The 25,267-nt window shown below is 44.2% G+C and overlaps 1 protein-coding gene across 5 annotated transcripts; it reads right to left on the reverse strand.

Annotated features, from left to right (window-relative positions):
• Window positions 1–234: 234 nt before the first annotated feature.
• Ammecr1l (AMMECR1 like) lies at window positions 235–24,981 on the reverse strand. Of its 5 annotated transcripts, none has more exons than XR_012910314.1 (9): window positions 24,414–24,981; window positions 22,339–22,449; window positions 13,690–14,134; window positions 10,420–10,530; window positions 9,648–9,762; window positions 8,369–8,459; window positions 5,525–5,621; window positions 1,943–3,818; window positions 235–1,837 (listed from the first exon to the last, which is right to left on the reverse strand). XR_012910314.1 is itself a non-coding variant. In XM_075969077.1 (9 exons), exons 1-8 carry the CDS (start codon window positions 23,506–23,508, stop codon window positions 4,342–4,344), a joined length of 1,125 nt encoding a protein of 374 aa, XP_075825192.1. In that variant the 5' UTR covers window positions 23,509–23,538; the 3' UTR covers window positions 3,685–3,818; window positions 4,296–4,341. The 5 variants fall into 5 exon arrangements, 3 of the variants coding, with proteins under 3 accessions (XP_075825193.1, XP_075825191.1, XP_075825192.1); XM_075969077.1 differs by lacking the exons at window positions 235–1,837; window positions 24,414–24,981 and adding exons at window positions 4,296–4,423; window positions 23,436–23,538 and having other exon boundaries at window positions 3,685–3,818; XM_075969078.1 differs by having other exon boundaries at window positions 235–3,818; window positions 24,414–24,782.
• Between the last annotated feature and the right edge of the window lie 286 nt (window positions 24,982–25,267).

Here is a 25,267-nt window from a genome sequence, read left to right on the forward strand (position 1 = left end):
ACTACCGCCCCGCAGATTATTATTATTTTTTAAAGAGACAGAAACTTCACTGTGTAGTCCTCTACACACCTAACTGATTGGGATCTTTTTGAAATCACTTGGAATGGTGGTATATACTTTTAATGCCAGCAGCTGGAAGGCAGGTGGATATGAGAATGATGAACAAAGAAACAAGGTAACTGCTAATCCCTGCTTCAGATTTCAGTCACCTGGTTACAAAGAGGCAGAAGACAGTTTTTGTCCATTATGATTTATTCTCTACAATACTTCATTCAAGACTTTGATGACGTGTACTCAGAAGTTATATAGCCAAGAGGCAACCAACTGTAATACAAATAATTGGTCTGAAGTCTTTTCAGTGAAGGCCATACAGTCTCTTGCTTTGAGGAAACAAAATAAAAAAGTAAAAATAAAGAACACAGTTTTGTAGGCTTCGGAAATCTTAAAAGAAAGTAACACCAAGTTAGTGAAACTGTAGATATTAACATAGCGTGGAAAACAGAGCTTGTGCAAAATATTAAAACTAACACCCAAGACTTCTTTTGTATAGATGATTTTTTTAGTATAAACAGTAAAATATATGTAACGACTCAACTACAAACCTTTCGTGAAGAAAGGGTTTCTAACATGAGTTATTTTAACATTATGAAGCGAAAATGTTTAAAGAACCGCACAGTGGAAACAACCCAACACTGACAAACTCTAGTGATCAAAGACATTCGCTTTTAGCTCAGGAAAACAAGGACAATTCATAATTACAGAGTGTGTCCTAGCTGTGGGTATGATGAGACAAGCCAACTTCCCAGACCAAAAGGCACACACAGCTAGGGATGAAAACAAATTCCAAACCAAGCCAGCAGAGTCAGGCTGGTTCGTAGTAACAGTGGGGACCTCTGCTAGTTTGAGCAGCCTAGTCAAAGAAAACACTGGGCAGCAAGCAGTCCCTTTCCTCAGCCATCACTTACTGGCCCCATACTGGCCCCTCACCACTGCTTTGGTCAATGTGCAGAAGGCAGCTTAGTTCTAGTTCAGAGTGCCACCTCCCAATGCAAAGCCCACGTGTGGACAGTCCTGAGAGCCCTCTGCCACATGTCCCCATGAGGTGACCATAACTGTGCACTTCTAGACTTCTTCCTGAATGGTCAGGACAGACACCAATAGAGCCCATTTCTTCTGGGCCAAATAGTTTCCTCGCCTGACTCCCTAGTCCCCTTAACAATTCCAATGCTGCACTTCTGTGGGACACGAGGGGACATGCAGGGAGTCAGGCTTCTTCACTCAGCGCAGAGCCCACTGCAGTGTAAGGCTGGGCTGAGCCAGCCAGGTTCATGTTCACTGATCCCCCACCTTCTTGGGTCCTATATTTTTCTGTTTGTTTTTAAGTGGCAGGTATTCTACCCCACCATCAATAAAATAAAATATATACTATACATTGGAAAACAGATAGGGCAACATTTCTACAAGAAAAACAGGCTTGAGGAGCATGGCACTATAGATGCTTGCATGACCAGTCTCACCGAGAGTGCTCAGGGGTGAAGTTTAGCACCATTTTTTTTTTGCATTTTGCTTTAAATCTTTAGAAATTAAACACAACTCTTAACATAGAACGCCTGAACAGTAATGAGTGTAGCCCTATGTACCAATACTGTTGGACAAATTGAAGAGGGTGGCTCAGTCCAGAACTGACCACCCTGACATCAATCCATGGCACCTGAGAGCACCTGCTGTCACACTTGTCTATAACATCACCTCCATTACCCTCAGCAGCAAGAAACCATGAGACCCCTTCATCTTTGTGTATGTTAAGAACCACACCTGGCAGTAAGGGGCATGTACCCTGGGCATTCCAATGTAATCAGCACCCTCTCATCCATTCCAGGTCCTTGTACCCTGGGCATTCCAATGTAATCAGCACCCCCTCATCCATTCCAGGTCCTTGTACCCTGGGCATTCCAATGTAATCAGCACCCCCTCATCCATTCCAGGTCCTTGTACCCTGGGCATTCCAATGTAATCAGCACCCCCTCATCCATTCCAGGTCCTTGTACCCTGGGCATTCCAATGTAATCAGCACCCCCTCATCCATTCCAGGTCCTTGAACACACCTGGCACAATTGCCGGGCCTCCTTTTAAAACATCCCAGGAACTTGAGGGTGATGCCTATAATCACATAGGAAGTACCCTTACTTCCCTTCCTCCATTCCTGGCAGAAGAAATTCAGATGATCTTTTTGACTTGAAGATTTGCCCATTTTAGAAAGCCACACCATCACATCAATTCTGAAAAAGAAATCAAAACATATTCACTGACTCGAGGCCCATGTGCCTCATGAGTTCTCTATGAACATTGCTGAACGCCAGCGCGCCATCCTCGGAGCCTTTCCTCCAGCTGGCCGTCTTCCTTCGAGCTGCCCGAGCAGTGCCTTTGAGACAGCTTTCAGAGAACCTCCCTAGTCTCCTTGTACTATGCATTTTGCCACCAAGTGAGTGAAAAGAATTTGCTGACAGCTATCCTGGAATGAGTAAAGATGGGAAAGGGAATGTCAGGGTTTAAATGAGCAACACGAGCAATTGACATTTCCACTGGTGAGGTGAGAGTCCCAGTGCGGTAGGCAAGTTGAGGGTTCACCTTGTTTTATTACACAGCTTTGCTCTCGAGTCCTACCGAGGACTGACATAAGTCTTTCCACTTCTGCAAGCAAATGGGGAAAAAAAGGACCCTCAAGATGTTTGCCTGTGAAGAAAACCAGCTCAGAGACCCTGGAAGCTCTCCTGTGACAGTGTGCTCTAAAGCCCAACCCAACCACCTGTTTGCATGTCTGTGCTTCTGAGAACCTAGATGCAACTACATAGGCACTGCTACCAGAAGGAGGTTGAGGTAGCCGGGTGGTGAGGAAGAGATCTCTCCTTTCACACCTGCTTATGACGATGACATCAGGACCTCTATGGGCATCTCCATTCCATTCCTCAGCAGGCTATGCCACAGAGCTCTGTTCAACACCAGGAGATCCAACGTAGGAAGAGTACCACAAAGTCCAGCTGAGAGTCAGGTAAGCATCAAAACCTTCAAGCTTCCTGCACAATGCAAGGCCATCCAGCAGGACTTCTGATCTTGGTGCAGTTCTCTTGCCCAGGACTCACAGGAGCTCATGGTGCCCGCATTCAACCCTTACATGGTGTTCATTTATGAAGCATGGAGGTTGTGATCAACTCTTGGTACACAATAAACTGGAAGTTTTAAAAAAGGAATTTAAAACAACCTAAAAGTGGTTCATGTTGGTCTCCGTTGCCCAGACTGCCAGGGGAGTACACCTCATTGGTCTGGTGGCCTGTGGGGGTTGAGAAGGAAGTCTCCATGGATCATCATCAATTCCAGTTTTCAGTGTGTGGCCAACACATGTGGGAAATCACCAGATAATGGTCTTCTAAACCCATACAGCCATTGTCACTGTTATTAGGGGGCCCTGATCCAACAGAACCCCAGATTGAGGAAAGGCTGATATAAGGCTTGGGCCCCTCATGTTCTGTTGCAATCACTGTAACCCCACACCCTCCAGTCAACAGGAGGCAGACTTGGCAACGGAAGCTAGCATCATAAAATGGTGCAGTAATAGAAGTAACTGGACCAGGAAGAGGAGGCATCTGTTCCAATGATGTCATAGCCATTGGTGGCCACAGGGGGGTGGGACTGGTCATGTAGCCGTGTGTCAGGAGTAATGATTGTACAGGGGCGGGGCATGAAGAGTGCCATTCTGGAAACAGTGTTGTCGAGAAGCAATATATTCCGCATAACTGATTGTCACCTTCTCACTTCGATACCTGTATGAGGAAAACAGGCAAAGGTATTAGGAACCCCAAACATCTCAGTGTGAAGTCACTCAGTAGAAAAAAACCAAAACCTTATCCCAGTATTAAAGAATTAAATGGAAGACCAAGAGCAATCTTTACTTACAGAAAATGAAAAGACGGCACAAGAAAATGATGCTGTTATTACAAATGAACAAGATGAAAAAGCACAATCACAGTTCACCCCTGAGAATGTATCTCAGCACATCCCACCTCAAAACGCTACATATGCTTATCAACAGGCTGCTGGTAAGCAATCAGCTACCAGGATCTAGATGAGGAATTTCAAGTCAAATTACATGGGTGGCAGATTGGAAGATGGCTGCACCAAAACCCAGCATAAACTGCATTATCTACATTCATGTTATAAATGAGATAAATTTGACAGAAATGCAACCTCAATTTGTAGAAGAGCAACAAACAAGTTATAACTAAAAGGGTCATAGATACCTAATTCTGGGTCAAATTCTGATGAAGCAGGTTAATGGATCCTTGGCTATAGGAAGGTTTCAATCCCCAGATGAATATGCCATATCACAGGGTCATCAGAACAGAATTCATAGCACTTTGGCTTTGCTCTGGAAAGAGCCATGAGTCAGGATGCAAAGCATGGGTGTTACAAACCTATGGAGCCTACTACAGACCACAGGAGCTGGGTGACAATCCTTACCCAGAGCCATCTCTTTCCCACTGTAATCACTCCTCCACTGCAAGGTGATTATTCCTGAATTTTGACAGGGAAATGGCTGTTCAAATAAATTGTAATAGTAATAATGTTTTGTATTTGCAGTGTTTTTATCTTTAATTATTATTGTTATTATTATTGGTTGGTTTTTTTTGGTGCTAGAGATGGAACCCAGAGCCTTGAACATGCTATATATTAAGCTCTACCACAGAGCTGCAGTCACAGCCCTTTGATTTTTTAATTTAATGCATTAAAAAAACACTGGGTTATCATCCAAACAGACCTGTGAGGCTAACATACGATGGCTCAGCATTTTGTAGATGAGGGTCCTAGCAAAAGCCCAAAGCTAACTTTCCTTTGTTCCCAACATCAACAGGAAGGGGTAGAACACTGACATCACTGAACATTTCCCTGGCTCTTAACTTACCACATCTTAAAAACCTGAAGGAATTACAACTCACATCTTACAGACAGGAAACAGTTCAGTGAGATGGATGAACTGGCCCAGTTACATAGCTAATCACTGAGCCTGGGATACAGACCCAAGTCACTTGTGTTCATAAAACTAGCCAGCTTCCCACAGAAGTACTATACTCCAAGTGGGGTGTATAGCTACTTGTAAACGTCCTTGATCTCCTTTATTCCCTGCCATCTGACTGCATGGTGACCAGGAAGAGTAAGTTCACGTGAGGCTGTATATACATTTCTGGAGCCTTTACCTCTTAACTCCCATCTCCCCCTTAATCTTATAAAACTACATGGGTCTGGCAACCACCCCTCTTTGGTAGGCCTAACCCTGCTTCAACCCTGTTACACTGACTGTAGAGACAAAGAATAGCTGGGAATCTCCATCTCTGCAGTCACTGCTTCCTCAGAGCTCAAACCTCACACAAACCTCTTTGGCTTACGGATATAAAGTTTTCTTCCCCTTCCTAGATATCCTGTATTCAACCCCCATTAAAGAAAAACTAAAAAGAACAAAATAGCTGCTTACCTGGTGAGTTTGATTGATTTTCTGAATTCATTGGTAATTGGAGCCTTAAAGCCACCTTTCCTGAGCAAGGAGTCTATTGTCTGGATCTGATCCCAGTCTGAGGAGAACAGAAGTTATAATAAGGTCAGCACACAGTCAAACCATGGGGGAGCATGCTCCAATATGACCAGTGGAGGAAGACAAATGAGATTTAAGGAACAGCAGAGTGTGCCAGGGCAAAGAAAGCACTGGGCCATGGTCCCAAATACTGAAAGCCAATCAGCCTCACTGACAGTCCAGCAAAGACCCTGAGACATGACATTATAATTCAATGTGCCCTGACGCTGTCCAAGTTCACCAGTCTTTCATAATTCTTACAAGGTGTTATCTATGTATATTTCTGAAGCTCAGGAGGCTCTATGGAAAGAAGGGGTAGAATATATCTGCCTAGGTTATTTTTTTTTAAAGATACACATACTATGTATGTTTCTGTTGGGGGCAGTACACACAGAAGATGTTGTTAAATCTCCTGAAACTGGAGTTACAGGTAGCTGTGGGTATTTCCATAGCTGCTGATGGGAACCAAATCTAGGTATTCTGTAAGAGCAGTAAGAAGCAGTGTCTGTCTGTCTGTCTGTCTGTCTGTCTGTCTGTCTGTCTGTCTGTCTCTCTCTCTCTCTCTCTCTCTCTCTCTCAACAGGTTCTCTTTGTTTAAGAGCCTTAGCTCTCCTGGAGCTCACTATGTAAATCAGGTTGGCCTTAAACCCAGAGAGAGATCTGTTCTGCCTCTCAAGTGCTGGGATTAAAGGTATGTACTGCCATTGCCTGGCTTTGTTTTTGTTTTTTAATTTATTGTTATTTTTAATGTGAGTTGGTATTTTGCCAGCATTTATGTCTGTGTGAGGGTGCCAGATTCCCTGGAACTGGAGTTACGGACAGTGTGTCATGTGGGTGTTGGAAATTTAAACTGGGTCCTCTGGAAAAAGTCAATGCTCTTAACCACTGAGCCATCTCACCAGCTCCACTGAGCAGATGGGACTACAGACATGTGTCACTATAGAAAGACAGAAATTTTCTAAATTTAAAATTGTGTATGTGCACCTAAGTGCAGATGCCCCAGAGGCCAGAAGCTTTGGAGCTGAAGTTCCCAAACGTAGGTACTGGGAAATGAAATTCTGTTCTCTGGAAGAGCAGTAAGTACACACTCCTTTAGTTTTTCTCCAGTCCAAGAAGGGACTTTAAATTATGTGGCTTTTACTGCCTTGGGCAGCCTTTCTTCATGTTGATAGGTAGGACAGAGAACTGATACCAATAAGGAAACTATCTCCTTAGTGAAGTTTACAGAAGTTCTTCATTGTATTGTTGATCTCTCCTCGTTACTATTTCTTCACCTCTGTATTGTTGACTCTCTCATTACTATTTCTTCACCTTTATTGTTGATTTTCTCCTTGTTACTATTTTTTTTTTTAATACTTGGTCTTGTTATGTATATGCCCCAACTTAGGCTCAAACTCACTTTAGGCTCAAACTCAAAAGGCAATCCTTTTACTTCAGCCTCTTGTGTGTCAGGTTTTGAGTGTACCACCCCACCTAACTCAGTCTTACTGTATGTCTGTTTGTGCCTGTATGTGGATATGTGCACATAAACACATAAATACAGGTGCCCCTGGAGCCAGAGTTAATGGCAGTTGTGATTGCTGGGAACCTCTGCAAGAGCAGTACACATTTGACATTGAGCCATCTCTCCAGCCCTTCAATCTTACACATTTTAAACAAGTAAAATAATTACATCAAGTAGAAAACCCTCTTTCCAATTACCAAAGGAGAAGCTCCCAATTTTGAATTTTCTCAACTTTAAAATTGAAGAAACAATTTGATTATTTAAGTGAGGTATAATTCACATCCAACTACTAAAAACTATGTATGGTGTTCTTTAAACAGGAGCATGTTAGACTTGACCAAACTGTCTTAAGTTCATATTCTTTATGCTACATACACACTGCTTTTTAGACAAGTTTAACACAACCACAATGAAAACCAACAAGGTGATCGCTTTCCACATAAGTAGTTCATTAATATACTTAACTGGATATCTTTCTCTATTCCAGGTTCACACCCAACAATTACTGTGTTTCACATATTATTTTCAAAACCAGACTAATTCCAAGAAAGAAAGAAAATGGGGTTACATATCACAGAAAGTACAAGAAACAATTAAAGGAATTCTAGATATTCTTTCAAAGAGACAATGTGCCCAACCCACTTCCTACCTGTACTGTCCCCATTATAAGAACTCATTAACTACTGAGGTTTGTATATATATTGTTGGAGTCTTTCTATGCAGCCCTGCCTGGTCTGCCAGTCCTACATAGATCCTTGATTTCAGAGAAATCCACCTGTCTCTGCCTTCCAAGTGCTGGGATTAAAGACATGTGCTACCATATCTGGCTATTACTGAGCTCTTTAAAAGCCATAGGTAAGATGTTTATCCTTATCCAAATATAATACCATGTATGGATTTCACAGTTAAAAGAATAGAACCTTCCTTTATAACAAAAGATAAAACATGGTCAAGCTAGTTGCTCTGATAATCCCTGAAGTTTAAGGGGGCAAAGAAATAGATCTGTTCATTGGAAGGAAACATCTGAAACCACAAGCAAATAAGAAAGTTATTTTTCTCTTCCCCTCCAGTTTCCAGCATCTATGGCACTTTGCCTTTTTCTCTACAGGAATCTGACAGGAATTCAGAGGAAGAAAAGCATTTACACTAGGTGTACATGTGGCAGTTGAGCTGAACACTTCTCTCTCCTGCCCTTTTAACTGGAATAGCTGTGAGTAGTACAGTTCTCTGAGTGTCCAACTCACCTTGTTCCTTAGCAACCTCAGGTAAATATGTGGCTGTGCGTTTGATGCCTTTTTCATTGATGAATTCAATCCGAATCCCATGGACCCCTACCTACAAGAAAATATAACCAAGTACATGGCATTTTCTGATTCTAACAACACTTCAAACACCCACATATGAATCAACATAGTCTCCTGAGCTGCTTGACGCAGATCTGGGAAAAGGAATCTTGGTGTTTTTCAGAGACAGAGTTTCTCTGTGTAGACTGGCTGTCCTTAAACTCAGAGATCCCCCTGCCTCTGTCTCCCCTGGGATTAAAAACATGCCCCACCATTGCTCATCTGACTACTTAATTCTAAAGTATAGATATCAAAGGAAGGTGTTTTAGGAAAAGGTAAAATATGTGTAGTTCCACCTGAGAATATGAAGCTTGTAGAAATAAGTTCTTGAAATAGGAAAACCAATAGTTTGAATTAATATATTTATCTTTGTTTTATGTTCATTGGTGTTTTGACTGCTCGTAAGTCTGTGTGAGAGAGTTAGATCTTAGAGTTACAGTTGTGAGCTGCCATGTGGGTGCGGGAATTGAACCTAGGTCCTCTGGCAGATCAGTCAGTGCTCTTAACCACTGAACTATCACTCCAGTTCCAAGTATGACTTCTAGCCTGATTTCACTACATGAACATGTCAAACTGTTTCTATATAAGTTTGTGGTTCTTCAAATTGGTTCCCTTTGAATTTTTTTTTAATTGTCTTACTATATATAGCCCAAAGTGGTCTGGAACTTGCAACCCTGCTCCTTCTACCTCCTGATTTGCTAGTATTATAGGCAATGGGCCACCATGTACAGGTTTATATCTGATTCCTAATAAAAACTTCTCTCCAGGGGATCATCAAGAGGCACCTGGGGTATTTTGTTATCTCATTATTAAACTAGATATGGGAGAAGGAGCACATGAGTCTTATTGAATCTAGAACAGAGTGGGCTGGGAAGAAGTAGCAGAGAGGTTTTTTTTCTAGGGTTGGAGGCAGGAAATATCTCACTGTGTATTCCTGGCTGATATGACCAGGCTGGTCTTAAACTCAGTGCTTGGATTCAAAGCGTGTGTTACCATGCCTGGCTAATAGTAGAGAGTACTGATTTTCCATTTTTCTATTTCTAGTAGAGAAATTTCTGTCACCTTTTCTGTCACTTTCACATTTTTAGACCCTCTCTCAATGAAGGAGATACATTACCATGTACTAACCCGAACCCAAATGCAACGAGAGATGCAGAGATCCAAATGCAGCTGTTCTCACCTCCCAGTCCAGGTAATCACTGGCATCTTCAAAGTTAGTAAGGAGGGAGACAGAACAGAAAAGTTTGGGCAGCTCCTCTCGGGTCAGGGGGGGAAATCGGCTGTCCTTAAGTGCACTAGAGGGGACAGAAAATACAAGTGAGGATACTTCCAGTTAGGAGACAACACTGCATGCCATAAAGCCCACAAGCTGAGTCCCCAAGATCTTCTGACAGTGTCTCCTAGCACCTAACACTATTGTCAGTATTAACTGTCTTTCCAGTCATCAGATGATAGTCCTTACATTTCTTGACTACAAAAAGGGTGATGTGGGAAGTCCTTCTATGTATGTGCTTCTTTTATTGGTTAATGAATAAAGAAACTGCTTTGGCCTGTGATAGGGCGAATAGAGCTAGGCGGGGAAAACTGAATTGAATGCTGGGAGAGAGTAGGCGGAGTCAGGGAGAAGCCATGTAGCTGCCAGAGGAAAAAAATGCAAGCTGCCAGTGGGAACCACGCCAGTAGGCCACAACCCTCATGGTAAAATAAAATAGAAATGGGTTAATTTAAGATGTAAGATCTTGCTAGGAATACGCTAGAGTCATTGGCCAAGCAGTGTTGTAAATAATATATAGTTTCTGTATGGTTATTAAGGTTCTGAGCAGCCAGGAACGAACAAGTAGCCTCAAAAAGGGACTGCTCAAACTCTACCAAACACTTTGAAGAAATAAGACTAGATAGCTATTTCCAATTCTAGTTAATTTATGAGTATTGTCTAATGCTTGTATCATTACCTGGTTAGCGTGTATTCCCTGAGTCCTGAATGAAGATTCATGGCTGAGAAGGTCCCAATACAGCCACGAAGCCGCTTGTCTCGCCCTGTCTTCCAGGTCACAAAGAGAGGACTAAAAAAAGCAAAACATTAAATATTCTCCAGCCCTAAATTAATTATGGATATATTTCTATTCATTTCTGCTATTGCCCAAAGGATTTACTGAATTGTCTACCTGAAGCTACCTGAAGAACTCTGACTTTCTAGAAGTTGCTCAGCCCTGACTGAAACCATGGCCATTACCATGAGAAATAGGAGCTACTCTGTCCATATGCAGCCTTTCCTCTGCTCTGCCCTCACAACTTCCCTTCACCTAGATGCCACATGTCTAAGCTCTTTCCTCTTCCTTGTCTTGAACGCAACTTTTCCTGTTTACTTTTCTAGGATCTGTGCCACTCAAAGTTGCCCATGTGGCCTGAATGAAATATCCTTGCCTCCACTCAAAAAGTGCTAGAATTATGTGCTCTACAACACTCAGCAAGCTCCTCTCTTTCGAATTTTTACATTATCCCCCCTCTTTTACTCTCTTCAGTGAGTTTCATATTGCTCAGTTCCATCGTTCATGATGACATACCTTGCCCATACCTCACTCTCCTTAGCTACAAGCATTTTCTGCAAGACTTCATTGTTTCCACAATTTTACTGAAAAACTACAGAGTTCCTGCCCATAGACTTTCAGAAGAGAGAAACAACGTCAAGAAAGCTTTATATTAACGGAAATTCCCAATTCTGCTTATGCCAAAGTCACATTTCATTGGCTGTATCAGATGGACGACAGTTAGAGTTGCCCCTCTTTCCTAGGATCCCTCCACATTCCTAATGCCCTTACCTTTTAGATTCGAGTTAGTCACTTCTCTATGGCAAAGTAAACAAAGTTACCTAGACCCCTCCACCCCATCTCTGAGAAAGGTTATCACTACATAGCCTTGGTTGGCCTCAAATTCAAAGATCCTACTCCCTCTGCTGGGATTAAAGGTGTGTGCCTGTTTTTTTTTGTTTTTGTTTTTGTTTTGAGCTTTTTTTAAAAAATAATTTATTCTTATTTTATGTTCATTGGTGTTTCACCTACATGTGTGTTTGTATGAGAGTGTCAGATCACCGTTATGTGGATGCTGGAAATTGAAACCAGGTCAGTGCTCTTAACCACTGAGTCAATTCTCCAGCTCCCCACATCTGGCTTAAAGTTTTCTTAAGGAGAAAAAAAAACCCCCTATGTTCCAGCATGTAGTGCAGTTGCACACGTGCCGAGGTATGCATGTGGAGGTCAAAGGAAAACTTTAGGTATTGGTGTCTATCTTCCTCATTGTTTAAAATAGAAATAGAGTGTCTTACTCTTTGCTGCATATTCCAGCACCCCAAAGATGTGGCGGCGCACGCCTTTAACCTCAGCACTCGGGAGGCAGAGGCAGGCGGATCTCTGTGAGTTCGAGACCAGCCTGGTCTACATAGTGAGTCCCATGAAAGCCAGGGCTACAAGTTGAGATCCTGTTTCAAAACAAAACAATTCCCTGAAAAGTGAACACATTTTCCTCCCAAAACTCATTCAGTTTATACAGTCTAACTTTCCTTATACTATAGTTAATTCTGTGTATGCACATGGTTTGCCAACTCAAATGAGTGTCCCAAAGCAAGGACCTTTTCTTTCTACTCCCCAACTTTGTTCAGGGTTCTGCAAACCTCAGCACGGGGGGGTGGGGGGAGGAAAAAGAAAAAAGAAAGAAAAAATTGGGCGGTGGTGGCGCATGCCTTTAATCCCAGCTCTTGGGAGGCAGAGGCAGTTGGGATCTCAGTGAGTTCAGTGTCAGCCTGGACTATAAAATGACTTCCAGGCAAAGCTGTCCTGGAACAAACAAATGAAAAAAGATACCGTTTCAGCCAGGCGTTGGTGGCGCACGCCTTTAATCCCAGCACTCAGGAGGCAGAGGCAAGCAGATCTCTGTGAGTTTGAGACCAGCCTGGTCTACAGAGCTAGTTCCAGGACAGGCTCCAAAGTCACAGAAAAACCCTGTCTCGAAAAACCAAAAAAAAGAAAAAAGGAAAAAAAAAAAAGAAAAAAAGATACCGTTTCAAATAAAAGGTCTGAGTGAAGGGCATAACACAGTGGTAGAATACATGTTCAGAAAGCATGATGCCCCAAACTCAAATCCTTAGCAACCAAAACAAAAAGTCAGCACAGCACCAACAACTGGTGGCGGGGGTGGGGTGGGGTATTCATGAATGCCAAAGAAGCATCCCTGAAAACACATATCCAAAACCGGAAGTGCTTTGCTTTTTCTTTTGTTTTTTTGAGACAGGGTTTCTCTGTGTAGCCCAGGCTGTTCTGGAACTCACTTCACTGCCTTTGTCTCCCAAGCACTGGGATTAAAGGTTTTTTAAAGCTAGTGCAGCCTGGTGGTAGTGGTACACACCTTTAATCCTAGTGCTCGGGTGGCAGAGGCAAGTGCATCTCTGTGAGTTTGAGACCAGTCTGGTCTACAGAGTTCCAAGACAAGTCCCAAAGATACATACAGAAACCCTGTCTTGAACAACAAACAACAAAAAAAAAGGGCTGGTGCAGAGCTGCCTCCAATTTTGAGGAAGAAAACATTGGCCTTGCCTTTCTTCATTTTATGTTATATTGCTTAAACACACTGGAAATGGCTCGGTGGTCAGAAGAGCTGTGCTGTACAACTGGGAGGACTAGAATTTAGATCCTCAGAACCCACATAAATGCCAGTGGGTGTGGTGGCCCACCTGTAATTCTGGCTTCAGAAGGTGGCGATAGTAGATCCCTGGCCAAGCTGGCTAGTTGAGACTAGCCATATCCACCAGTTCTGGGTTAGACTGAGATCATCCCTGACACAATGAAACAAAGCAGAACACTTGAAGAGCCTCCACTATACAAATACATGCCTGCCCCTACCCCAGTGCATGCACATATACGTATACACACATGCATGAAAAAGGATACCTTTAGACATGTTAGGACTACCAAAAGAATCTTTTTAAAAGCATCAGCTCCCAATGAAACCCCTAGTCTCCAAGCTTGGCCATCAGACACATTCCCTTGGACTTCAACACTACTGAGGTCTCTCTCCAGTGTGACAGTGTGACTTCTCTTCCACCCTAAGTCATGCGAAGCACCACCACCAACAAAAATGACTAAGGTTCCCATAACCCTGCAGACAGACCGTTAAGAGTAAAGTCAGAAATGTTAACATGCCCTCCACTGTCCCGTGCCTAATTTACTCACTAGGGGTCATTGGTGAATCTAGGAAGTCGTGGCTGTGGGAAGCCATAGAGGTGACAGTAGAGTACATCAAAACAGTAGCAGCACATTTCTGCAGTCACAACCAGATTCTTAGTGGTATTGGCAGTTCCATTGGGCCGGGGAAGAGGGCTCAGGGCTCCAGATGCAGGATTCATTCGTGTGATAGGAGAGTTTCCAGGTCCCAGAGTTAAGTCCGATCCATTTTCTCGACCACTGCTGCTGTCCACATGCTGGTGGTTTTGAAGAGGTCCTGAACTAGAGCCAGGAACAGTTGTGGACTGGTTCCCGTGACTGTGTGTTCCACTTCCAGATAGTTTGGGCTTCTTGACCCCACAACAGCCTGCTGCCAACTTGGGCTCAAGGGGAGGAACACAACGTCTTTTTCCCATCCTGATTTGGTGTTCGCGATCTGGAATGCTGCAGAACTCTAACCCAAAAGAGAACAGATAAGTACAGGTTGGAATGATTAAAAAAAAGAACAAAAACTAGTATTTGCATGAAATCAGTTAAAAGCTGTCAAAGACTGGTGAGATGGCTCAATGGGTAAAGGCATTTGCTGTCAATCCTCATGACCTGTGTTTGATCCCTATGACTCACGTGGTAGAAGGACGAAATGACTACAGCAAGTTGTTATCTGACCTTGACACACACAATATCCCCCTCAGGAAGAAATTGGGGGGAGGACCTCCAAGTAACATGGTCAAAAAAGGGGGGGTCAGAAACCCCAAGTTCTAAACCAGAAACCTAAAAGGTTTCTGTATCTATAGTTTATAGCCACCATGGAGAGAAGCAGGCAATAAGCTGCTCTTCTATGCCAAGATACCATCAAGGCCAAAGGGCAGGAACAGAGTGCACCTGATTGAAGACATTTCAATACCTTCTTTACAAGTTAGGCATGGTGATGCAAGCCTCTAATTCAAGTACCTGGGAGGTGAGGGCAGAAACAGGCCTGTCTCTTTGAGTTTGAGGCTAGCCTGGTATATATATAATGAGTTACAGGACAGCCAGAGTTACACAGTGAGATCCTGTCTTAAATAACATACATACATAGACAAGCTTTTACTATAAAGAAGCATTACTCAGCAAGATTAAAAGGCTTGTGCTATCACTATCCAGCTCATTTAATACCCAATAATACCCACTAGATTTAGTTCCTTTTCTAAGAACATAAGAAAACACATAGGACATACTAAAAACAGTTTAGAAAATTTGTCAACAAACGGGGAATAGAAAATGGCTCAAAGCTAACATACCTCAACCATAATCCAGGCAATTTTAAGCCTTTTCTTCTCACTGCCATGCTTGTCCTAGACTACAATAGATGCCACTATGCTCAGTTCTCACTGTATTCTACTTGGCATAAAATACATGGCAGATGAAATAGTGGGATTATCTACAGATAATCACACCATCCAAAATTCCATTTCAGGGATCCAATGCCATCTTGCTGGCCTTAATGGGCACTGCATACATGTGGTACACAGATAAACATGCAGGCCCTCTTCACCCCTAGGCAGAACAACTGGATGGAGGCAGCTGAATCAGTGGTGGCATCTAATTGGCTGTGTCTGTGAGTGCTTGTCCCTATCCTATACCCAAATCAATTATTGAGACCCTTTAACAGACTTGTGATAATCAGTAGTTAATAGCACTGGCTGTTCTTCCATAGGATCCAAGTTTGGTTTCTAGCACTCACACCAGGTGGCCTACAACCTTCTATAAATTCAACTCCAGTACCTCTAACTCCTCTTCTAATTTTTGAAGGTCCCTGCACACATAAGGCACACAACACGCTGTGGTGGTTTGAATGAGAATGGCCCCATAAGCTCCCAGTTAGTGGAACTGTTTGGGGGGGGATTAGGAGGTGTGGCTGTGTTGGAGGAAGTATGTCACTGCAGAGGTGTGAGGAGAGGTAGACTTTAAGCTTTCAAAAGTCTTTCTCTTTCTGCCTCCTCCCTATGAATCAAGATGTAAAACTCTGAGCTACTGTTCCTATTCCATGCCTGATTTCCTGCACCATGATCACCTTGGATTAACCCTCTAAAACTGCAAGCAGTCAAATACTAAGAGTTGCCTTTGGTGCAAGCCTTTAATCCCATCACTCCAGAAGCAGAGGCAGGTGAATCGCTGAGTTCAAGGCCAGCATGGTCTATAAAGCGAGTTCTAGGACAGCCAGCACAGTTACACAGAAACCCTATCAAAACCTCCCTCCCTCAGAAAAAAAGACAATAGAACAGTCTTTTAAAGACACACACCTTAGCCAGGCGGTGGTGGCGCACGCCTTTAATCCCAGCACTCGGGAGGCAGAGGCAGGCGGATCTCTGTGAGTTCGAGACCAGCCTGGTCTACAAGAGCTAGTTCCAGGACAGGCTCCAAAACCACAGAGAAACCCTGTCTCGAAAAAAAAATAAATAAATAAAAGACATACACCTTAAAAAGCACTAACAACCCCTACACACAGACACAAAACAAAACATCTTCCCGTTTATAATGTAATTCTAAGCATACCCCACACCACAGCAGGCACCTCAGAGTCTGCAATGATCATGAGACATCAGCACTCCTGAACCTTTTGTTAGGGATTCTAAGTACAACTTAAGAGTAATAGAGGAGGGCTGGAGAGCCTGTTCTTCCAAAGGTCCTGAGTTCAGTTCCCGGCAACCACACGGTGGCTCACAACCATCTGTAAAGAGGTCTGGTGCTCTCTTCTGGCCTGTAGACACGCACACAGACAGAATATTGTATACATAATAAATAAATAAATAAACAAACAAAAAATAAATAAATAAGAGTAATAGAGAAACTGCAGAGTCTATTACTAGTATCACAAAAACAAAAGAAACCCCCATAACAAATCCTTTAAATGATATGTTCTACTACCTCTTCTAAAACTGTGAATCTGTTCTCCTTCCCCACCCTCATAACTACCATGGCTGTGTCCTCGGTATGTGACTTTGGGCACAGAAACTTTCCCTTAATCAAAGCATGTAACACTGTGACCCACAGAGGCCTTGGCTGGTACCATGCAAAGTTCCTGGGCCAAGTTCAAGAATCTGCAGCAGTAATCTTTTCCTACACAGCCTCCACAATCAACATGAACACAGTAGTTAACACTGAAATCCACCAGATGGAGACACTGCCCACGCTTCATCACGAAGCTAAGGGAAGTAGTAGTAGTAGTAGGCAATTTATGGTCTCAGGAATTAATAAAAATAATCTCATAGATCTCAAGATTACTTAGCCTTGCAAATAGTTAAGGCTTACTCTCAGTGTTCAAGGACCCAGCCCTTTCCCTTGCAGGCTGCTGAGGCCTCAGCTTCCATGTCTAATGGGTATACTTTCTTCTTCAGAGTATAAAAAATACTGATTTACACCCAACTAGGGAACTGAGCTCAAAGTCCTCAGAGGAATATACACACTTAGGTGTTTGCGTTATCTCCCCAAACCCTTTTAAAAACTCCCCAAACACTTTTTTAAAAGCAAAAAACAAAACAGATACACACACACACACACACACAAGTACGCCTCAGGTGTGGTGGTACATGCCTTTAAAGCAGAAGCAGGCAGATCTCTACAAGTTCAGGGCTGTGTGGTCTGCGTCCCAGGAATCAGGGCTACATAGTGGGCCATGCTTCACATCAAACTGGAGACTGGAAAGATGCTTCAGTAAACTGACTGCTACACACACAAGCACAACAGATCCAGCATTCACATTAGAATTTACACACGTGTGCAGGGCAGTGGTAGCACGTGCCTTTTTGAGGCAGGTGGGTCTGTGCCCAGACAGGTTCTAAAACTACGGAGAAACCCTGTCTCAAAAAAAAAAAAAAAAACCTAAAACAACAAAAGAAAACACACACACACTCTGAGTATAGTGGTGGGGTGCCTGTAACCCCAGTATAGGTGGGGACATGGAAACAAGCAGAACTTGCTAGCCTACCAGCATAGCTTCAAAGATCACATCTCCTGACACTACACATGCTCATACCTGCAATGCTTACACAGACAAACAAAAAAAGGGCATCATTTGGATCCTTTAATTATCACATAAATTCTCACCTCGGTTCAATTTATCTTGAAAACTGTCACACCCACTACATAGCAGTGACTACTCTGTCCTGAACTTGGCCACAGCACTCAGCTAACATGAGATGACTCAAAGGCTTACTTTGAGCAGATTTTACAACTGGACTTTAAAAAATGCTTTAGCTGGGCATTGATGGCACATGCCTTTAGTTCCCGTACTCCATTGGTCTTGCCTCAAAAATCCTCCTCAACAGGGGCTGCAAAGATGGCCCAGCAATTAAGAACACAGGTCCAGGCAGGCATAGTAGCACACACCTTTAATCCCAGCACTCAGGAGGCAGAGGCGGCAGATCTCTGTGACTTTGGAGTCAGCCTGGTCTACAAAGCTAGTTCCAGGACAGCCAAGGATACAGAGAGAAACCCTGTCTCAAAAAACAAAACTAAAGAACAAAACCAAACAAAAGAATACAGGTCTGGCCTTGCAGTGATAGCATGTCTTTAGTCCTAGTAATCTAAAGATGTTTTCAGTGGTAAAGTTTCTTGGCACTTATTTGTATTAAATTAAAATAAACCCGATGTAAAGCTGAGTATGGTGGCATGCGCCTTTAATCACAGCATTAGGAGGCAGAGGAAATTGGATCTCTTCAAGTGGACAACCTGGTTTACAGATGAGTTCCAGGATAGCCAGAGCAACACATAGAAATCCATCTCAAATACAAAACAACCAGAAATAAAATGTTTTAAATGACCATGGGGCTTTTAGTGATCCATTACAGTGTTATTTGTCTGCCTGGGTGGCAATTTATGGTTGCAGGAATTAATATAATTTCTCATAGATTGCCAATGTTCATAATTTAGTATCAAGGCCAGTATAAGGACAAGAACATGAGGCTGGTGTTTAAGAGCACTTGTTGCTCTTGCAAAGGACCTGGGTTCTGAGTTCTGTTCCCAGAACCCACATCGGGCAGCTTACAACTGCCTGTAACTCCATCCAGTTCCAAGAGGATCTGACACCATCTCCTAGACTCCACAGACCTATTGTATATATACAGATGAGTAGAACACAGAAAGCCAAATATTGGTGTCATAAACCAGAAATTGAAAGATAAAAAAAAATCAAAAAAGAACATGAGGCCGCCATAACTGACACAGCTGGTCAAGCAAAATAGCCTTCCTTCTCCGTGTGTCTCTTTCCAAAGCCCATTTCAAAGACAACCAGAGATGCCCCCACCTTCTAAGGACAGAACTTTGGCTTTGAGATAACAATCTAGCTGCCAACTCTGGCTCAAATTCCAACTCTGAAGTCCAAAGTCTGACTGCAAACTCAGGCAAGCGTTAACATTTTTGTGAAAGCTGCCACAACACCGGGCTATTTGTTTGTTGTTTAGACAGGTCTCTCCACATAGCCCTGTCTTGGAACTCACTATAGATTATTCTCAATGGCTGGCATGGTGGCACACACCTTTACTCCCAGCACTCACGATGAAGAGGAAGGCAGATCTGAATTTGAGGCCAGCATACATATATATAATTGAATAGAGTAGATTATAGGCTTTGGTCTGGGTAGTCCAACAATGTCTTAACAGAAGGACCAAGAATTTGATCATTCAGTCTATGAGACTGGATCTCAGCAGTCTCAATCTGTTATAGGGTTCTGGGGAATTCCTTGAGAACTGTTGGTGTTCAGTCTATATTGGAATCCAGAAGTGGATTCAAATGCCAGCAAGGAATGCCTCAGCAAATGGATAGGAAACTTGCTGGTGAAAATGGGACAAACAGGCAAAAAGCAAAAGCTTCCTTCTTTCAAGTCCTTTTATGTAGGATGCCATCAGATTTGGTCTTGAACTCAAGAGAGCCTCCCTTCCTCTGTCTCCGAGTGCTGGGGTTAAAGTTGTGTGCCACCACACCTAGTCACTCACAGAGGGCTATTTGATAGGAAGGCATGAAAGGAACCTGGCAGTCCTCAGGCACACTAACTACTATTAATACAATGCTATAACAGATTCCCTATAGTCTAAAAGACCTTGATAAAGTAATGGCCTCTAATAAATCATTCATGGTTTTCATTCTGTGATGGCAGAAACCATGAAGAACACTGGAGGCCTTCCAGCACTAAGGAAGAAGCAGAAAGAACTTGAAAGCCAGTCAAGAGTTACAAAGTAAGACCCTGACTCAGAAACAATGAAGCCATTTAATCCTAGCACTAAGGAGGAAGAGGCAGAAAGATCTCTAATCAGGCTGGCCTGATTTACAGAGATACACACCAGCCAATGCCGACAAAGATACTGTGCCCCCCTCCAAAAAACAAAAAACAAAAGAATGAATACTGAGATTATTTTACTTATGTAACTTTGTAGAAACACACCAAAACATTAAAACATTAATTAAATGTTTAATGCTTTAAATAATTAGAGCATTCAGAACATAAAAAAAACTATTTGTTAAGTATGTTATTATCACAAACAACCGGATATATATGGAATGCTAGAGATTTTGTTAAAGGGTCCCATTTCAAATAGCAATCATAGTTAAATGCCTAGAAGTATAAAAACTTCTATTTATCTCTGAAAACAATCCTTACAATAGCTTCTCAGAGGACATGACCTTATAAAAAATTGGAAGGTGGGCAAAAGCTGTTTCTATTTAATGTCCAGATGTGCCTTCAAATGAGCCTTCCTCAGATGGGAACAGGCTGTGGTTTTCTTGAGACACTGAAGAGGTGAAGTGAAATTCAATGTAATAATTTTATTCTGAGTACTGGTGTAGTGCCTGAGCTGATACCCAGGCCTATTTATGGTGTTGTTCCAGGAAAGAGTCAGATGGGAGATGTTACATTCTGGTAACCATTCCAATTATTTCTGTTTTTAAAATAGTCAAGTGGGAAAGTGGTGGTATATGCCTATTATCCCAAAACTCAGGAGAGAGAGGCAAGAGACAGGATTGTTCCTGTACACGCACAACCACACAGGGAGTGAGTGCTCATGGACACTCAACCACACAGGGAGTCTGAGGCCAGTATGGCCTCCATGAAACTATCTCAACTTCCCGGGTAAAAGAACGCAACTGCCATATAGAAACAGAGTATATGATACATTAACAGGTTCCTCACAAAATACAAACCAATGCAATTACTTTTACTATCTATTTAAAACTATTTCAGATAAAACAACAAAGAACAAAACGCTCAGAGATGGAGGTAGGCATATGCCTCCATTGTAATCCCAGCAATGGAGAGTACAAAGTAGGATTGCCACAAGCAGGCCAGCCTAGGCTATACAGAGACCTCGTCTCACACAAACAAGAAAATAAAACCCCACTGGCTTAGTGGCACACACCTTTACCCTCAGCATTCTCCTGGAAGAGGAAGGTGATTTTTTTTTTTTTTTTTTTTTTTTGGTTTTTCGAGATAGGGTTTCTCTGTGGCTTTGGAGCCTGTCCTGGAACTAGCTCTGTAGACCAGGCTGGCCTTGAACTCACAGAGATCCGCCTGCCTCTGCCTCCTGAGTGCTGGGATTAAAGGCGTGCGCCATCAACCGCCCGGCTGAGGCAGGCGATTTCTAAATTTGAGGTCAGCCTGGTCTACACAGCAAGCTCTAGGGTAGCCAGGGCTACATAGTGAAATCATGGCACAATAAATATCAACCAAACAAAAAAAAACAAAAAACAAAAGTCTACATTCTTGTATCAGTTTAAAGAAAATGAGTTACAGGGGATAATATTTGTTTCCCAAGACAGGGTTTCTCTGTAACAGCAGTCGGATGTGTCTCGGTCTCTTGAGCGCTGGGATTAAAGATGTGTGCCCTAACTCCCAGATAATACTTTTGGTTTTTGCGCCTGCCTACCCCACCCCAACCATAGCCCTGCTATGTGACCTACAGCACAAGGTTACATTTTTTGGGGGCCTCAATTTTGTTTTGTTTTCCTTTTCCTTCTTTTCGAACAGGTTTCTCTGTGTAGCCCTGGCTGTCCTGGAACTCACTCTGTAGACCAGACTGGCCTCAAACTTAAGAGATCCACCTGCCTCTGCCTCCCCATGCTGGATTAAAAGCTGAGTCACCACTTCCCAGCTAGTTTTTAAATATATGAAATGTAGACATTTTCTCTCATGTCTCCCTCACAGGGGAGAATGGCTTTTGGGCTGTGCACTGGAGGTACAGTACAAGCTCCTGAGCACGCGAGGCAGGCGCTCCACATGGGCTCTGTCCTTAACTCAAGCAGGATGAGTTTTAGGGCATCCAGAAATACACAGAGAAAACCCTTCTTGAAAAAAATTAAAAAATAAAACATACACACACACAATAAAAAGTAAAGGCACTTGCCACCAAGCCTGAAGTACTGAGTTCGATCTCCACTTAGAACCACATGGAGAGAACTGACTCCTCCCCCTGACCTCTGCACGTGCACGATGACATCCACACGTGTGCACATACACAGTAAGTAAATGTAATTTTTAAAGTATAAAATTTTCAACAACATTAGGACTACCCCACAGAATATGAGAGAAATATGAATGAGGTACACTTACACACTTTAAATCCAGACACAAGCCAAAACCAAAAAACGCAACAAAAATTCCACTTCAAGTATGCCCAAGGTAATACTCACTGAATGCAGAGAGTTTACAGTCCCAGAGGAAACAGCTACAATAGGAAAGGAAAGCTATTTTGTCTCTGGCATGAATCTTCTTTTTTCCAATTCCATTCCTTCTTGCAATACCTAAGACGGAAAGGCAAGCGTCAGTGAACAAAGTCTGGAAGTGCAGAGGTTTTTGCAGAAGTTACAAAATGTTTGTTTATTGAGGCAAGGTTTCTCTGTGTAGCCCTGGATGTTCTAGTTCTGATTCTGTAGACCAGGCTGGCCTGGAACTCAGAGATCCACCTGCCTCCACCTCCCCAGCGTTGGAACTTAAGGTGTGCTACACCACACCCAGCTTTACATCAGGCTTATCTTAATTTAACACAGACAAGAGTCAAGAGATTTTACCACAGAAAACGTTTTCAGATTCCTGGGATAAGTCCCTGGGATGAAAAGCTTGTACCACCACCGCCAGGCTAAAAAGTTACAATTTAACAGGGAAATTTTTGACACAAACAAGACCAGATGGAGAATAAGGGTCTTCTTTCTTCAAAACATTTCTAATGCTAAATATGAGACAAGGAATGGAAGCCCCATGGAAGAGCAAAGGCTATATTCTACTTGAATAAGACACACATTAGTAACCCCCACAGCTCCCCTATAGTGATATTTTATCTGTGTCCTAATAGATAAAGCTTGCCTGAAGATCAGAAAAGCAAAGCAGCCAGGCCACTAGAGAGTCCTTACCAAGGCTTAGACTAAGGAGCCATCCTGTCCTCAGAGTGCCGAGACTTGACGGCTCTCCAGACTGCAGTCAGCTTCTGTCTTTTCCCGCCTTATATTCTTCTCTCTACCCACCCATCACACACACACCCCTCCACTTCCCTAGTGCTGGGATTAAAGGCGTGTACTTCAGAATGTTAGGATTAAAGCTGTGAGCCACCACTGCCTGGCCTCTAGTGGTTTAATTCTGCATTCTGATCTTTAGGCAAGCTTTATTTACTAAAACACAAATAACCCCCCCCCAACACATTGAGGTCAATCAAAACTTGCTTTCCAGTTCTCTATCGCTTTAGGCTCTCCACAGGTAGAGCATACAAACATACTCCCAAGTCTTAAAAAATTACCCGACAACATGCTAGGCCCCTGAGAACAAGGCATCTTGTGCCAGGAGGAAACAGTAAGTGTTGGTGGAGCCATTCATCCTTACTCAGTCTTGCATAAATCTCTTCACAACCTCTTCCACCTTCCCCACTTCCCCAGTACTACAGAATTTATGCAAAGCAGACTCCAGGCCCCACCCACTGAATCCTAAGAGAGGGCGATGAAAGCAGATAGGCCCGATGGAATAAGTGAGCAAAAGGAGTCAGATGAGGGCAAGGAATGAAGGACAAAACACACAGCTCCGAAGAGGTGCATAAAACCCAAAGTTAAAGAGGAAGGGATGATAGTAAGCAAGGGGGGGGGGGGACAAGTAGATGTGGAAAATGGAGCGGGAGGGAAAAAAGAAGAGATAAAAGTGGGAGAGTGAAGCAAGAAAAGGATGAGACAAGAGGGAAAGAAGAGACCGGAGCCGGAAGGGGTAGAACAGGCAGACGAAAAAGGTGAAAAGGAGGATGTGGGACAGGAGAGTACAGGGCGCTGGGGGAGTTGGGGGAACGACAGAGCGACGGGTAGAGCAACTGGGTCCGGGCCGCGGGGGTGGAATCCAGACGCCGGGCGGGGGAGGGGGGGGACGCTGGGTAGGGGGCCACCAGGCGGCGCAGGAGACCACCAAACTTTCCTCCGACTGTTTCCTGGAGGGAGTTCAGGCACAGAGGCTACGGCAGCTGCCTCGCCACCTTGGCCGGGGCCGATCACGGCCACCCAGACCCCTGGGCACACGGCCTCACGACCTCGTCGGTCCCGGGCGGGGACACGCAGCCCAAGGAGGCCTTGCCCACCCGCGGTGTCCGCCTCCGTGACCCCTCCCCCACGGCGCCCCGGGACCCCTCGCCCTGCACCTTGGGACCCCAAGATCCAGGACACGGTCCGCTCGGAGCTGAGCAGGCCTCGAGAAGGCCTGGCAAGAGAAAGCACGGCACAGCCCCCCTAGAATTTCCCACCTTTTCTCCTGACCCAGACGCGGCCGGGGCGGACGGGACCTCTCGCGCTCTGCCTTCTCTTCCTCCTGCTTCATGGAGCCATGCGTCTGGGTGGAGGCTCCCGAGAAAAGCCGAGACCCAAGGCGGGTGAGGACGCCCGAAGGAGGCCGGCAGGAGGGCAGAGGAGGAAGCGGCGGGGCGGCGGCGGCCGGGGAGAACTAGAGGTATTCCCGGGGCGGGTGGAGGACTGAGTCGAGTCGGGACCCGAGTCCTCCTCTATCCCAGCAGCCACCGGAGGCAGTGAGGTAATGGAGGAAGAATGTAGGGAGTCCTCCAGTGGACCAAACGTCCTCTAGCGAGTCGGTGAGAACCATAGAGATCCCGGAGCTCTGGGAGTACCGCCCCACTAGTCACGTGGCCTTAGTCCGCACATTTTTGTGATTGGCGCTGCTTAGCGTATAGGCAGCTGTGTTTCGTTCTTGGGCGCAGAGTCTCAGGCAGGTGATAGTGAGATAAGCCCTCCGGGAAGACCTGGACCCTACCGGGATTCCCTTGCGGGCGCGGAGCCCACCCAGTGCGGCTCACCGATGTCAGGCCGGCCGGCGCAGTGTTTGCCGGGTCACCCCGGCCAGGCCGCGGCGCAGAGCACGCCGGGAGTTGTAGTTCTGGTCGCGCGACAGCTTTGTCCGGGAGGCTGCAGGTGGCACTTGGAGCTGCAGCCTAGGGAGCTCCGGCCGTACCCGAGCAGTCGCCCACGTTAGCAACGCAATTCGGATCTGTCAACGGCTTTTCTCCCCATTCGCCCACGCTCACATCACTCGGCCTGACCAAGTGTCCGCCTTCGAAAGTGGCCTGGAAGTGGGCAGCTTAGATCA

The sequence above is a fragment of the Microtus pennsylvanicus genome, chromosome 4 (genome assembly GCF_037038515.1).
Source record: "Microtus pennsylvanicus isolate mMicPen1 chromosome 4, mMicPen1.hap1, whole genome shotgun sequence".
Lineage (NCBI taxonomy): Eukaryota > Metazoa > Chordata > Mammalia > Rodentia > Cricetidae > Microtus > Microtus pennsylvanicus.